Source organism: Brienomyrus brachyistius, chromosome 23 (assembly GCF_023856365.1).
Source record: "Brienomyrus brachyistius isolate T26 chromosome 23, BBRACH_0.4, whole genome shotgun sequence".
Taxonomy (NCBI): domain Eukaryota; kingdom Metazoa; phylum Chordata; class Actinopteri; order Osteoglossiformes; family Mormyridae; genus Brienomyrus; species Brienomyrus brachyistius.
The window spans coordinates 15,451,879-15,469,420 of record NC_064555.1 but is presented as its reverse complement, the minus strand read 5'-3'; the positions used below and the strand labels follow the sequence as shown (position 1 = coordinate 15,469,420).

The following is a 17,542-nucleotide window of genomic DNA, read 5'->3' as shown; positions in this document are numbered from 1 at the left end:
CTGCGCAAAAGTCTTAGGCAGTCAAAGGAGATGTTTAATTCTGGGTAGTAAGTATACACGTACAGTACTTGGAACAAATCCACAAGTTAACATTAGAACAAAGCGCAAATTAAGAATAACAAGAAAAATTAACAAAGAAAAAACTGTTTTTGTCAAAAACAATTTTTTTGACAAGACCTTAAATTACTCATATCCTGTTTAATGTTGGACTGAACACCACTTCATTTCCGAAACCTCTCCGGCCCTGTCCATGTATCCCTTATGTTTCACAAACAACTCACTTAATTATTTAATAGTTTAAATCTTTAATGCGGTATTACTTAGCCATACAAGGTGTGCTAAGTCAGAAATACATGGGTGTGCTGGATACTTGCCACAAATGCTGGGGTGACTTTAAGAGAGGTCTTGAAATGGATATGTTGACACATTTTTACGGACATATTATGGTTTTACACCAACATGAAGATCATGTAAACATCATTTTCTTTGACTGCTTAAGACTTTTGAACAGTACAAATTCCTGTTTTTCCACAGTCCTTGGATGAAAAAAATCCCGAACAAATGGGTTGCCCAGTTGGTGTCAATATCTGCACAATCATTTGTTATTCCGCCACGTCGGATCCGCCATCCAGCTCAGGACTTCCGCTAGGTCCAGCCTAGCTCGCTGACGCTCCGCTGCACCTGAACACCTACCTCACCTGTCCCGACTTGGTCAGACACATGTATATGCTGTCTCTGCGCAGTGGGGCCTTCTCTGCTTTGCCTGACTGCATGTTCACTGGCCTGTTCCCATGTACTGATCCTGGTTTTGATTTTCGTTTAGTGCCCTTTTCACCTGCCTCTTTTCTGCCCACTTTCTCTTCATCAATGCCATCTTTGGATTCCGACTGGCCCGCCGCAGTTTTCTAGATTTTTACTATGATTGCAGATCGCATCATTACAGTTCGCAACGTTCCTGGATCCTGTCTCCTCATCATTAGCACATGAGCGCATCCAGGCAGCCTCTGCTGCACATGTCATCAAAGCGCGCGCAGAGTACATCGCATTTCATTGCCTTACATTTACATGATATTCTTATTTGGACTGACATACCTTGACACTATGTCACAATGCAATAAGCCATGGAAAGAAAGGCTGTCGCATTAAATTATACACATGAATCATGTAATGTTGCAATGACACTCCGTCAAGTCCTCTTGCGTGATCCGTAAAACAACTATACTGTGTTTAAACAAAATTCTGGTTGTTTTTTTTAAAAAAACGAGTTCACCCTCAACTTCGATGGATATATCATTGACGTGAATAATATCTGCATTAATCTACCGTGAACCATATCCATCTTCGACATCTATATGTAAGTATTCTGCTATGTATGATTAAGTATGTAATAAAAGTCACATTTAATGTGCCTGTCTTCAACTGAGAGAGTATTAAACAGCAAACAACAGCAAACACCAAACACTCGTAGGGACTGTTTTTTTTCCCCTGGACAGCCTCTCTCCTTTGATTGAATTAATGCAATGTATGTTCTCTCTATAAGACCATGGTCCTCCGTGTGGTGATATGGTAACAAAGCAGACAAGTCAGAGTCTCGAGATTCTCATTGTGAAGGAGTCATTAAATGAGAAGGAACCTCATTGTAAAGGAGTCATTAAATGACCTAGTATGTCATGTACGCTTTTTATTGGAAGGGGTGTATACATTGGATGAAAGAACTGAATGAATCTGTGAAATTTAAATCTCATCCGAGGGCCTGAAGCAAATCAAAGCCATTAGGGACAGACGTACCATGAATCAAATGTGCAAAATTAGACATCATTAATTCTATGGAGAATGGGTCTCCATCCCAAATTTCAATTCGATTAGGCTGCATAAAGTTGGTTCAAGTAAGAGGACAGAAATAAATGCTGTGCTCTGCAGTGAGTTGTTTGACCTGAGTCCACTCTGCAGTGGTAACCGGCAGAGCCAGCTGCTGGGCATCTGAGTGGTTTAACACGGCCGATAGCGCTCGCTGTCATTAGCGATCGTTAGCGACAGCAGCAGAGACGTTTATGTAGATAAATCCACCCGCACCGGTCCTATGTGCTCCACAGGGCTGTTTAGCACCTTCTCGCATCAATTACGGCAGCAGACACCAATTTGCGCATGTCATATTTCGGTTGTCTCTGAAATGTGAAATGTATGCCCAGTGTACGGTTTGACGCCTCAACCGTAGAGCCTGATGATGCCTCAGTGTGTGCGCGCGTGTGTGTTAGGGGATAATCCGATTAAGGTAAACCTGTGTACGATGCTGCTTTCAGAGATTCACACATGAGAAAAGCAACACCTTTACTCTCATTCTCTTAGCTGGATGTGTGTGGCAGCACAGCTGTACTTACTGGGGTGTGCTAACTAAATATACATCCACCTGTCTGTCTGCTTATCTGCTATGGGTTCACTCTGAGCATATCTCAGGAAGCACAGGGCACGAGGCAGGGGGCACCTCGCATGGGATGCCAGGTTATCACAGGGCACACACTCGCACTCCAAGAGTAATTTAGAAACACCAATTTGCCTAAGCACATGTTTCTGAACTGTAGTGCATGGAGGCAACATCAATTTAAACACAGCGAGAGCTGTGTTGTGATTATTATTATTATTATTATTTTATACTTTAGGTACATACACTCCACAGATGGGCATCGGATGAGGCAAGTTAAATCAGAACCAGCCAATCCAAGTCCACTACAGAAGTCCATATTCTGAACATTCTGCCATCTGCTCCCATTTGTAATGATCTGTCCTACTACGTACATACGCTACACTGGCTGCTTTACCACGGGGCCACACAGAAGGCATCGGGGCAGAGGAGCGGAAAACTAGAGCCAGATACATATAAGTCATGAAGTCGCTCTGCATCTGAAAATCGCATTATGATATAATTCATTTCACCCTTTTCCTGACACAGTTAATGCATCATTTATTTATCTAACATAAGCACCTGCAATCCAATTTTCATAATAATCTTCCTCATGGAGGTGCCAAGATTAATGTAGATTGGGATTAGCTTTATTCAGTTAGGCTTGTCTCTCTCTTGCATCCTTCCTTCATATTCTCCCACCATTACACTGTTGAGTCTGGGAGGTTTCCAACAAAGACTTGCCTCTAAAGTGCTCGGTGTGAAATTAATATGCAGCTAAACAATTTAGTAGCAATGCCACTTGTGCTTAAAATGCATACAATTTCACGTTAAGCTTCTCCACTTTGATCCCGACTCCCCTAATATTCTCTGTAATTATGCAGATCACATTCAGTCTCTGATGTAACACTGATGCGACTGAAAGAGATGCATATTCCAACTGGGAAAACAGATTATATATATATATATATATATATATATATATATATATATATATATATATATATATATATATATATATATATATATATATAGACCCATCCATCCATGCATGTTCACTGGCACTGTTAACTGCACATGCTGCATTAATGTAAACAGATTTGCATGCATGCATTACAACAGTCATAAGGGGAAACATGATCATTCTCCAATTTTCAGCAAGAAATTTATTCCATTAAACACAAGCAGAGAATCCCGACAGGCACGCCAGCAGTTAACAGACTGTTTAGCCCTCTGGGGTCTAGGGGTAGGGAACACACTTTCACTGACTGGGGCATGGTCACATATTCATTCAATATCATAAACTTAATTCATGGAAAATAAATTATTTATTATATATTTGTTTTGGTATTAAACTCATCTTTATTTTAATGTACTTTGTAAATATGTCAGATTTATGTGAAGTTTGTAATTTGACATCAAATTAGTAGGTAGGTTAATGATAGTGTAAATATTCAAAACCAAGCATACATAAATTAAGATATTCTGTCATGATGTAAAACAGAGTCTAAGAGACCCCAGTTGGTTATACTGTACCAGTCACTGTGTTTACTTTTGCATGAAAATGGCAGTGAGAGTGTGGGTGAATGAGGAGCAGTGGTCTTTTTGAGCTTGTGTAGGTGAATGAGGAGTGGTGGTCCGGAAGAGCTCATGTAGCTGAATGAGGAGTGGCGATTCGGCAGAGCTTATGCAGGTGAATGAGGAGTGGCGATCTGGCAGAGCTCATGCGGGTGAATGAGGAGTGACAATTCAGCAGACCTCACGTGGGTGAATGACGAGTGGCAGTCCGGCTGAGCTTGTGTGGGTGAATGAGGAGTGGCGGTCCGGCAGAACTCATGCAGGTGAATGAGGAGTGGCGACCCGGTTGAGCTCATGCAGGTGAATGAGGAGCAGTGGTCCGGCTGAGCTTGTGTGGGTGAATGAGGAGTGGTGATTCGGCAGAGCTCATGCGGGTGAATGAGGAGTAGCGGCCCAGCTGAGGTCATGCAGGTGAATGAGGAGTGCCGATTCGGCAGAGCTCATGTGGGTGAATGAGGAGTGGCGGCCCGACTGAGCTCGTGCAGGTGAATGAGGAATGGTGGACCAGCTGAGGTCATGCAGGTGAATGAGGAGAGGTGGACGATCTGAGCAGCACCTCACCTTGGTACTGAGCACTGAAGCCCCGCAGTCTGTGGTTGCCGTCAGAGGTGAAGTGAAGCCGCAGCCAGTTCTTACTGCTGATTATGGGGGAAGGCAAATTGGGACCCGAGAACCTGGAACAGAGAACAAGGGAAGTGTGTGTGAGAAGAGAGGCGCGTGTCCCTGAGCAAATCTACATTGGGGTGTCAGAAAAATCCATTCATTAACATGGGGGCATGTCCCTGGTCAGGATCAGGGATAGAATAATCAAATGCTTTTATTGATCATACCCATGGACACACGCCGCGGTGAATTCATTTATATTCTCCAAGTACAAAGAGACACCATGGAGCATTTGGAACGGCCATGGGCCTCCATCATTCTGACTTCGAGTTTAAAGCAATGGTGGCCCCCAGACACATCATGACACCATAAAAAAAGCAGATCTCAATCCCATTACTGTCATTCAGGTGTGACTTTCAAAGCTATTTTAAGAATATCTTAATCCCAGAATTCCACGCTTTAATTCTTAGATCAACAGTTGTCTCCAGAAGTAATTTATATGACTTCCACTCTGAGATTATCTGAACTACTGTTCTTATATCCAGAATAAGGCATCAAAATAATGTTAAACAGTTCAAGAAAAACATTCTCGTTCTCAAGAACTGTACAAACTTCTAGTGACCACAGCAATTTGATCTCAAAAAAGACTATAGTCATAAAAAACAGGAGTATTTGGTTTATTTTTTTATAGATGTTCATCCACAACGGCACACACAGCTTACTGATTACCCATCTTCTCCACTGAAGTAATTCAGGTCAAACGCATCCATTAAAGGTACAAGAGGAACTCCCTGCGGCGACAGGTACCAGGAACCTATCGGTTTAACGTTGGCATGCTTAAGCGGCCTGCCTCCCGCTGGCGTGGCTGCCTCCGGACGATGGAGGTCAGCACGCGGAGGTTCGTCCGGCGATCGGCCGCGGCAGATGGTCCTGCTAATCACCCAGCAGCCGCTCCCCGTCCGACCTGCGCCCAGCTGCAGGTGCCTGACGCACCTCGGCCCTTCAGCCGGGGAAATCTGGCATGGGCTAATTATAGATGCATTACGGGATGAAGTGTGGTAATAAGTTGCCCCAAGGGTGGTCTGGAAAAAAAAAAAGCTTCAAGACAGAGTGCATTGTGGGCGAGTGCAGGAACCCACCCCGTTCATATCACGTGCCACGCTCCCACGACAGCTCCACTATACCCGGCTTTTATGTCCCGCCTTCCTTTGGCAGTCAGCTGGCATTCCGGCTTTGGAAAACGGGAAAGGGACACAGAGAGCAGGGAGGGAGGACTAATCGGGTTTACACTCCAGCTGTGATGGGAGTGGTACCCGCCTCCGGCCTGCCCACCGACGAGTGGCTTTCTGGGATACCTCTGATGGAAGTTCAAAACTCTAATGGCGAATGAGAAAAGCACTAGGGGATATTCCAAAAAATGACCCAAACGAGCTGGAACGTAACCGGTAACAGCACCTTGTGATCCTGTGACTTTCCACGGTGCTACAATAAGTGCATCACAAGCACACTCGTTAGTGGCTAATTGTAAAACCTCCATTATGTGCACTGTGATTACTTTGACAACGGCTTTAAAAGGTGATGATAAACTGGGTACAGGATTCAAAATGTCAACAAGGTACAGAAAAGGCTACCTTGACATATTTTTGGTACGATACTGCTGTAATATACTCTATTCAGTGCTTCCTACATGAATACATTTTCCATTAGTGCCTATCCAGCATGAGATCACGGTGAACCTGGAACAATGCACAGTATACAGGGAACCTTAAATGGGATGCCGCACACACACACTCACACTGCGGGCAGTGCAGAGACACCCGTCATCCAGGAGCAACCCACACACATGTAGAGCATATAAACTCCTCACATAGAGATTTAGGGGTGGGAATCAAACTCACACGCTACAGGTGTGAGGTGACAGGGCTACCGAGTGAGTGCCCATGTCACAGGAAATTTACCGCAGCTACTCATGCGCTTGTGACGATGACCTGCGCTGAATGCACTTACTCCACCCTTCACATGCGCAGACTTCTGAGTTCTCCTTGAACAAAACTCCCGTAACCATCTGGAAAATAAATAAATTTAAACATAAACATTTATACGGCGCTATTAATTACACAATGCGGCGAGGAAGCAGATGGCACACGCAGGGAGGCCCTCTGACATTGAAGGGGTGTGCCGAAAGTAAACGGGCGGGTCGTGGGGCGAGAGAGGCTGCTCCCACTGTACGTGCTGCCTTCTACCCCAGAGCATCATGGCAACCGTCGCCAACTCAGGCAGGCCTAAGCTGACAGATGTGGTGCGAGGCCTCTGCCATCCGCCGAGCTGAACCACCCTGTTACAAGAGAGACGGGTGCTTGCTCAGTAGCCCCAATGAGGGTGGGGGATGGGGGTTGTAGTTATTGCACAGTCATTGTTCTGTGTCTCCACCCCCCGACCTTCTTCTGGTACAACATGAATCCATCCTCCACATATCCTATCCTTAGAGGGATGCCGGGCAATTTTAATCGGGATTCAGCTCAGGCACGAGTGAAAAAATAAGGGACAAAGACAAGGGAGGGGGTGTGGTCTGTGTGTACTCAAACCCCGCCCCCAAGACAGACCCATCTGTCAGTATAGCTGGATAGTTAAGAAAATGAACTTGCAACTAAGATGTTTCTGTTTAAAGTCCCAGGAGGAGAACTACCAATGTAGCATTTAGTTATTGGCTTAAGGGTAGCCGTCTCAGTAAATAAATGAGAATGAAATGCATCCGTGCAATGTGGCAGGGGGCACGTGGATGGCAGTCCATCGTAGCATTTACACATGCACACGCAACTGAAGAGCACACTCAGTCCATTGGAAAAGATTTTGAGAAAATATCCGAGTGAGTTTTGGAAACATAAAACATGCTCTTCTTTGCATTACATGCGGACTGAGCGATGAGGATGCCTGACTTTAGGTCATTGGCAGCGTCATCTCAAACACATCAAAAAATGGACCGAGTGAGTTTTAGAAAGTGCTCTTCAATTACAGATGTCAATTCACCTCGGCCGGAAGCATGTAGGTCATGGGAGGAGACTGCTATAGCCGGAGATGATTGAACACAAATGCAGGGAGAAAGTACAGACTCCGCAAACAGATAGCCAGGGGACCACCCACTATGAAAAAAAAAATTATTAAGAAGTACAGAAGTGCACACTTCTCCAGAAAAGAAAGTGCAGCCAAAATGCATGTTCCTCCATGTAGGGCTCATTCTCCCTCCCGAAGCACTGGGCCGTAACTCAGCAGCTGTAGCCACACTGCACTACCAGGGCATCTTCTCTGGGCAGCGTAGCAAAGGTTACATGGCCAGGAAAAACGGCCCAGAAGGAGGCAAAGCCAGTCTGGACTGCTCACCTCCTCTAAGCAAAAGGCTTCTTAACATAAGAGGGATTCCGTTTAAAACCTGGATTTCACGCTGGTGATGCAACAGTATGGCACTCTATAGACAGGTCCCTGTCTGCTTTGATGAGGATGGAGGAGGTTTGGGGATCTCTGCTGCCTAACTTATTGCCACCCCGGGTCATCTTTTGTGCCGGCAAATTCATGCTCGCCCTCGGTGAGATGCACTGCAGTCTCAAGTGGCCCCACCATGTGACAAAAAAAGCCAACGGCTGACAGTGAGATATACTGTTCCTCCCTGTAGCCACCTCCCTCAGCCTAAGCCTCCTGTCAGCCACGGTGTGATGCATGTCATTAAATACAAATACATTGGTACAGAGGAAATGGGAAGAAATGCCAAGAAAAAGATTGTTTCTTAAGTAGCGAGAAATATCGCCGTGTGAGATTTTATCGGGATGTACCTCGGCAAAGAGGCAATAATGACTGATCGCTGATAAAAGTCTGAATTAACAAATTCAAATGGCTGAACACTTGAGCTAGAAATGATGGACAGAAAAGCAGGAGCGCAGGTAGGGGCATGTGCCGGGGCGGGGCCACAGGGGCACTGCACCCAGCTGAAATCTTATTGGCTCCTGGCGTGTCCCCTTCCCCATAGCTTACCAAAGCATATCATATAACTGGCTAATTTAAATGATTGCCCCCCATGTGAATTATTGCCTTTTTTATGCCCCTACCCTAAAAAAATTCCTAGAATTGCCCCTGAAGGGGGCAGACTGACAGGGCAGCAAGGAGATAAAGGCTGCCAGTGTTATTTGGTTGGTTTAATCAAGGGTTAACTGTGTCCTGAAATACAGCAGGGGGGGGGGGGGGGGGGAAGCGGATACAGAGGTGCTGGGAGCAAGATTAATGTTTTCGAGAAGATCAATCATCCTCAGACCTGCCTTCACTGAAATTACTTTTCTCTTCTTCACATTTACCATGTAAGTTTTTCCTCCTGTACAGCTAAGGACTCACTCTGTGCCGTGTTAAAACTGCAGAGGTGTTACTATTATTATCATTTACTCGCTGAACTGACGCTTTTGTCTGGCCAAACCGGCGCAGGTTCTAGTTTTGTACAATTACCCAGCCAGATGTTTCAGTGGTGTGAGAAGGGTTAAGCGGTCTGGCCCAGGGTAACTCAGCGGTACTCCGCCTGGCACCGAAACCTGGAAGTGCTCGTTAACGACTGCGCTGCTTTGCAAACTGGCACCGTATCTCGGCAGACTGTGGTTTCCATGGCCCTTCCACAGTCCTTATCTCCCACATGCGACGCATCGCTTTCAAACATCAGAACACCATGTAAAATGAAACATTCATGTTTGCCAAGCTCTCTGTCGCGTTCAGAGATGGGCAAGAAGAAAGGGGCCTTTAAAAAGGCATCTGAAGCAGGCTGGCACAAACCAAGCCTGGCATTTCGCAGCTCCCAAGACCATTCTATTCCCACTGTCTCCTACCTCACTGGCTGAAGGAACATGTGATCCACCTATCGTGCAATGACAATGTGCCATTCTATACTGTTCTGGGGTTTGTTTTCAGCCATGTATTAACACTAAATGTGAATGTCACAGTGTTCGTGGAGCAGGGCTAACTCGGATCTGGTTGAGGACAGCAGGGGCTAGACGGTGCACTCCCACATCTCCAGGTCATACTGTAAGTGATCACAGTGAAATGTTAGGCACATTCTGCTGGCCAGTAGAGAGAGTAACTTTCAGTCTGATCAGTCGTGATTTCATTACAGTGTCACATTATTCGTCTGCTAAGTCCTCTCACCCGAAATGACTTGGGCAGGTGACATTTTTGTGGTTAACACATTCCTCCATATTCATCTGCTTTAGTAAGCGCTTACTCGATGTCGATGGCATGGAGCCATTTGAGAGATGCTCCCCAGACCGCAGCACCTGTCTATTACAAGGCTCTTAGCCATGCAGTTGCTGAGGGCAGTTTTGAGTCAGCAATTTAGCCCAGAAATATAATGGAAGGAAATCAGAGTACCGAACAGCAAACATCAGATAAGAATATGCAGACTCCTGACATTTTTGGATTCAGTCTCCATCTTAAAGGTACAACAGCAGGGAAATCGAAGGGTATCACCTCCTTTTCTGCCGCACTGTCTGATTAAGCTCCGGTAAAGTACTCTGTCCCAGTTCTGGCTCTACCTTCTCAGGATCTGCTCTTAATCTTCCTTTGTTTTCCTCACTTGTGAATAAATTTAAGATATGGCACCCACATCTTTAAAAATATTTACTTAGTTCCAAAGTCCCAGATTTCCAAATCAGCACTATAAATTCAAGATGAGGTCTTCAGACCACCTTAAACAACAATCGTTAAAGCCATGTTCTCTTTTGGGGGAACACAGAAATTTAAGACGACAGGGTTCAATTAGATGAGATTAATGCAGGTACTTGGAGATGAACTGTGTTGAATAAATTTAAAAGAGCTCTGACACAGTCTCTTCAGATGTACAGGGCATTAAGGGCTTCTTTGGCAGATCTCTTTGACAGTACAAATATTTTACATTCTCTTTGTACAATTTCATGTTCTGTTTTGACGATCTAACTCGGTGCTGGATGAGGACAACTTTGAAACATTCTAATTTATTTAAATTAAATTCCTCTGCATTTGGCAGAAAACTAAATGAATGATGAATGCCGAATATGACTGGCATTTTATTTTTTTTTCTTTATTTCTTTCTTTGTACTGACTGGTCAGATTAAAAAGGGTTTCTGGGATGAAGAGGAGACACCTGTAAAGACACACAAAAGGAAAACTTCTAAATGAGAGAATGATAAAAGGAGTACGGAAAAATCAAATGAACAGCAGAGGGTCGGATGGTGAAGCTGTAATTATGACTTCAGCCGAGCGTTCGTACATCATTAAGTCTTAGACTGAGTAAAGCAGATGAAGAGAAGAATAAAGACCAACACTGGGTCTGGGGGAGGGCTCAGGAATGCTGTCAAAAACTTGATGATTAATAGTTAGAATAATGGGTAACCTTGGGCGGTTCTCCATACCAAGAACGCAAAGATTGTACATGTGGTATTGGCAAGCGCGGTCTTGCTAACTCGCTTCCCAAAAATGAACTTGGGACGCATTCAATCAAGGGACAATCCGAGTTTGCCAAGGATACCTCCGGTGCATCTTTGATATCTGGGGCAGGGCAAGGATGACATCTGGGGATTTTTACCACCCTCTATATTTCTGTTCTTGATATTGGAAAAAAGGTCTTCGGCAATAGAGGAAGATGAAAAGCAAGTACATGGGAACACAAGTACCGTCAAGCACATAAACTGAGAAACACCCCTTGGGTTTTAGTGCATCTATCTATCCATCTGTCTGTTTATCTGTCTGTCATCTATATAGGACATGTTATTCAAAATTTCTCATTTATGATATAGTTTTTTGAAGGCAAGTAAAATGCTCAAGGGTACAACAACAGCACCCAACAGCAGCATGTCTGCCTCTAGAACTTTAAGCTGCAAGCCAGTGGGCGAAAGATCAGTCGGTTTTTCAGTTTTTTTGCTGTCTGTGGGCCAGAATACATGAAAAAAGCAGTGAAACTCTTTGCTTCCAGTCCAGGTTCATAAGGCACCTTTCACTGTCCACAACGGGATTACAGGGATTGTTGCTGTTGCCAGAAAGTTGGGTAAAAGGAACATAAACAAGTGAGTGAGACAAGACAGATTTTTTTTTCTTTTATACTTCTTATATATATAGTCTAACAATTTTGGACTTATCAGTCTCACACAACTGCTCTTAATAAGGGACAAATGAAATGCCCATTTAAATTATAATGCAATTTGAGCTGCAGTAAGCTTCTATTAATGTATGGCAATTATTCGAAGAGACGCTCTGTGCCTCTGATAAGCCATGGAGAAGAGGAAGTTTAAAGAATGTCTTTATAGATTGTGCCTATCATAAATGTCATTATAGGTGCCATAAAGATCTGTCGGAAACCCCCCAAATCACCATTTTCCATTCATTTTGAAGCGATTGTGTGCTAAATGAAGAGGCACAAGGAAATGGATCCTGTTTCCATCCACATCACTCTCTTTCATAGAGGAGAGTCAGGCTTAAGGCTGAATCTCTTTCCTTCCACGTTCCTCGCATGGGATTCAGGACAGTAATCAGTATGACCAAAGTCTCCAACCCGCACCACAACTCATTCTATCTAACGCAGCTACTCTCAAAACAACCGACGTGAATTAGAGCCTGGTACCTCACTGCTGGCTCAAAGTTGCATATTTTAGCCAGAGGTCTGAAATAAAGAGCACATTTAGAATCATGGAAGATTGCACCTCAGTGGGTAATTGCCCACGGTTGTGCAAATGTTTGGCGTAACAGCAGATTCTTGGATCTGGTATTTTGTTTACCTGTTTTTCATAATTAGATTCAAATTACAAACTAAATTAAACAAATCCCAAATGAAATCCAAATTTTAAGCTCCCTTGAAATATCATGTGTCTTGGGGGATAATAGCTTTCTCATAATGTGTGCTTTATTTTTTTTTACTTATTTTAAGCCACAGCCTTTAGTTACTATGGACTGACACATATAAAGCAGCATTTCATATGGGCTACCGTAAGTTAAGGGAAACTTTCGGCATGTGGAGTTTAGCTCTGAGGGACGAAGCGGCTTACAGCAAACTCAGTTAGCACTATAAGCAACAGGAAGTCCACTATCGGTGGCCCTCTTAAGTAACACAGAGAGGCCAAAACACGAAAATATAGGCAAGTGCAGGACCAAACCGAAGTGAGCGAAAGTAAGCGTACCAGGAACAGAACCTGGTCTTCCTGCTCAGCACTCCTGTCAGCTTCTTCATAGTCAGCCATAATGTCACTGCTGGCAGTGCTATCATCCAGTTTCAAGGACATCTCACTTCCAAATGACCATTACACTGCAGTAATTGCATAACTGTACAAGCTGACCTTTACAAGATTAACCTTCTTACCGAATAGAAATTGGGGTTTCTATCTAAATGCATCTAGATCTTCTCAAATATAAACCGGCAGGTACGGGCTGACCAGTAAATGCATTTCACACATTCCTTTTAGACTTATTTATTTATTTTTTGGTTTATTGATTTATATTCTGCTAAGCAGGAGATGTGTCCCTAGGGTGGCAGTGGACTGAAGCAGTTGTGATTCACAAGGGCAGCATTTCACCTCTCCTTAGACAGGTCAGTCACGTGCCCGCTCTGTATGCCCGTCTGCCTCCCACAGCGGACCAAGGGTCAGGTAACTTTAAAGCCCCAGACTATCTTAATGACTCTGCGACGTCTGCACATTCACACACATGCGGAGTACTGAAAGCAGGGAGTCTCTTTGAAGTAGCAAATCTCTTGCAAAGATCTACAGTTGCTGGTACTCCTACAACTGAAAAACAATAAGAAATATCCGAGTGATTTTGAATGTCGGTTATGTAACCAGTGTCATTCACCCAATCAATCGCTCAACCAGTTCATTTTTTAAATGCCTTCACTGGGCTTCTAGTTACTTATTTCATTATTTATTATTTTTCCTTGTCTTGGTGACAAAGGTGATGATACCAGGAGATTTCAAAACCCTTTCCCCCCATCAAAATAAGATGCTCAGCCATGGTTCATCGCTGGGAAATTCCCTTCTACAGTTAACAGCCCTCCATCGTCCTCATTTGAAAAACACCAGTACCAAGCCATTTTGGGCCAAACCATTCCCTCGTGAGCCTTAAACTGAAATGTTCGTTTTATTTTATCTTTTTCAGCCTGCAATAAAACTAATATCAGTTTGTTTAGGGCTCTTGGAAATGAGTCTCTATGCCGATGGCCTTCTCCACGTTCAGCCTGTGGATTTTAATAGCTCCGGAACTCCCTGTTCCCAGAATTGATTGGGGTTAGTTCTCTCATAATGACCAAAGCCCTATTAATGGCCTCCCAGAAACAGTATTAGCTGGTGCCATTTCCCCAGCCTCCACCTGCTCTCACTTCAGGCTCTGATTACTTATTTCTAAATGACAAAATAGAAATAAAGTGTCGAAAAGTCCCTTGTTTATTAAAAAAAAAAATAATTGCTGAATTAGAATCCAAGCCAAGATGCCAGATGATAATTGTGAGTTTGTTCAGGATATTATTATTATTATTATTATTATTTTATTATTATTATTATTATTATTATTATTAGCTCAGGAGTGGTGGAAATTAAATAAATCAGTATGTGGTGAAAGGTCATGTAACTGTATCACAATGATTATAAAATCAGACAACAGGGTTGGCACACTGCTGGTCCCATGTCAGTAGGGCATGGCACCTCCCCAGGCCTGGATACATGCGGTAATACGGTGCGGAATGGAGTCAGGCAGCCATTTTATCCTCTTCTGTGGTCCACAGTTGTTGTAACTGGCCCTCGTGATCCTGCATACTGGCACTGGGCTGAGCTGATGTCTGCACTGATCCCACACATGATTGGGGAAACTGGCTGCCCACGGGGGGATTCAACATGACGGAGGCAGTGCAAAGACACACGTGCTGTGTGTGGACAGGCGTTGTCTTGTTGAAAGACTGTACCAGGGCACTGTCTCAGGAGGGGTAAGACATGCGGATGCAGGATGTCACTGATGTAGCGCTGTGCCGTCAGGGTCCCCCGAATCACTACAAGAGATGACCTGAAGTCATACCCTATGGCTCCCCACACCATGATGCCAGGAGTAACGCCCATGTGTCTCTTCACAACATTGGCAGGATTGGTCCTCTCTAGGTGCAGCCATACACGCACACGACGGTCATCCATGGTAATTCAGAACCAAGACTCATCGCTGAACATGGTATGACGGCACTTGTCATCAGTCCATGCCTCCCGGTTATGGCACCACTCCAAATGCAGCCGTCTCTGTACTGGTGTTAATGGCAGCCTATGCATGGGATGGTGAACCCGTAGTCCGGCTGATGCCAGTCATCGAGACACAGTACATGTTCTAGAGAGGCCAAAACCTGTGTCCTGATGGCAGGAGCAGCTGCCATGCGGTTCTGTAATGCTTGGCACACAATATAGAAATCCTCACTTGCTGTGGTCTGTCTTGGATGACCAGAACTTTCACAACATGTGTGGGTGCCCTCATGTGTCCATTGGTTCCAACATCGGGCGACTGTGACATCTGCATGCTGGGCAATTGCAAGATATGACCACCCGGCCTCATGCAAACCCACAATGTGACCCCTATCAAACTCAAACGTCAAGTGCAGTAATGCTGTCTAATGCGTCTACGAGGCATCCTCTATGTCTGTTTACTAGACGTGCCAGCTCCTTGCAAATTGAATTATTTACATACCCGTCACTGGCCTGCACGTGTTCCAAATTATATCCAAATCGGACCATTACTTCCGGGTGCTTAACCTTTTTCTTTACTAAGTCTATTATTATTATTATTATTATTATTATTATTATTCTGCTGGCATGTCCAGTTACACATAGGTGACACCTAACTGAACAGTTTCAGTAGTTTCAACGTCCTGCCACTTCTTCTACATGTCACTGGGCATCCTCGGTCGATGCTCTCAGGGTCCAGTAAAGAGTGATGGCAGAGATGTAATATGTCCACTGCAGGCTTGGAAGGAAAGATACGGAACATTTGTCTCTGGTGAATCTGCCAGCGCATGCATTTTTTTTTTTTGCAGGTTCCACTCCGCAGTCTGGCTATTCCCTCATCGATCGCTCTCTCAAATATCAGCGTGACAGAGGCTTACAGCCGTGGTAAAGGCCATTTGCGTACGGGTGGTCATCTGTGGGTATGTGTATGTCCACCTCCTCTCATGCTCAGAGGAGTACAAGTGCGCCTACGGAAAGGCAGCGACACGAGCCATGCTTCCCGTCATCACTAATTCAGCGCCAAACCAACTAATTAAACGTTAAAAGTTATTTGAAATAAGGCTCTACATATGAGCACCTTTTTTTCTGCATAAAGAATCACTGAGGCATCCGTTTCTGTTCAAATCTTAAAGTGACTGTTTTCCACTGTGCCATCATGCATATTTCATGAAGAACCCTTTGGCTGCACAATAGCGGATTGCAAGATCTTGCATTATTTTTTTTTCCATGTTTTCGTTTTCTTTTAAAAAAATACACCACAAATTCTGATTGAAATGAGCTGCCTTCTACAATGAGATTGGAGGCCCTTCATCTTTTCCTGCTGATTTTTTTTGTATAATTTGTCTTTATTTTGCTTGCCTTCTGCACGTCTGCGCATGCACACGCCGACGCAAACACACGGGGGAGCGATGGAGAACGGCTTCCCATGCCCTGTGATCGCCTGTAATCAGTAGGTCACAGTAATCTTACGGTTCCTTCTTCAACAACTTCCACTTTGCACAATGGAGACAGATAACACACACCTCAGATGTTGCTATTGGCGTTAAAAACAGGTGAACAAATAATAAATAAATAATATAAACAAACCAATGAGACAAAAGATCAGCTGCTTCTTTCCATCTGTCGTTTCATCCTCTCAATGTTGTCTTTCCAGTTTCTGTCTTTCTTACACTGCCTGCAAACAATCAATCACTAACTGCTTTTGAAGCTACGTGTTTAATTTCATGTTACACATCAGAGATACACAGTTCACATTAGCTGGGACAATAATATATAAACGATGAAAAGATAAAGAACAATGTTCAAAATTCACATGTGCATTCCATAACAGTCTGACTCCAAATGAGCTATTTAATGAAACTGTCTAAAGTGAAAAGCCTGTTGGAAACCCCCCCCCCCAGTACTTAGCTTTATGAAGCCGTCAGGATATCTCTGGAGCTAACTCTTTAGCAATTACAGGCAAACATACCACACTACAGCACAACTGTAATGTTAACAACGGCAGTAAACATGAAACAGAGAAGAACAAAAGAAAATATATCATGGAAAATTCACAATATTATAAAATATGAAGTCTGAACTCGAGGATATTCAGAATAACACTAAAGAAGTCATTTCCTAACAGAGCACAGAGATTGAACCAGTGACCACAGGGCTTTCCTTCCGCTCCAGTCAGGATTTAGTCAGTCCATCTTTGTTATCATGGCACTCGCAACAAAAGGAAGAGGTCAAATAAACAGATGCACACCTAAGAAACCCGCGTCAATCAACTTTGCCGATGTTATGGATGTTGACCGAGGGCAGAGCAAATTAGTTGCCAAGGTCACGCTAGTGTGTCTCCCCGCGAACAAGCCGTCACGGTGTGTCTAAGAGAGGTGGCTGCAGAAAGAATCAAATAATAATCTACGACGGTCTATTAGAACAAGACGAGCTTTTAGTTCTCACTGAGAGGGAGCCACTCATCCTTGACCCAAGAACAGCACGGAAAATTGGGTTCCTGATAATTCAGTGAGGAGAGGCCGAGCACTGGAAGAGGGACGGACTGATAAAACAGATAATTAAATCCTACTTGGCCTGTTAACAATACATCCGGAATCCACTACAAGACTAAAGCTATTACGAATTGTCTGCTAAGTCTATCTGAAGAATATAAAGCCCTTGTGTTATAAATGAGTAAGAATAACTGTGAGATGTTGAAAATTGCTATGCCCTCACATCAGATATC

General features: G+C 44.0%; 1 protein-coding gene across 2 annotated transcripts in view; it reads right to left on the bottom strand.

The window, feature by feature from the left end:
• Positions 1–17,542, bottom strand: part of csmd2 (CUB and Sushi multiple domains 2) — a 249,101-nt gene that overhangs the window by 124,892 nt on the left and 106,667 nt on the right. For both annotated transcript variants that reach the window (XM_048993996.1, XM_048993997.1), the window contains one exon: positions 4,538–4,650. In XM_048993996.1, coding sequence (XP_048849953.1) covers positions 4,538–4,650 — 113 coding nt within the window. The remainder of the gene's footprint in view (positions 1–4,537; positions 4,651–17,542) is intronic.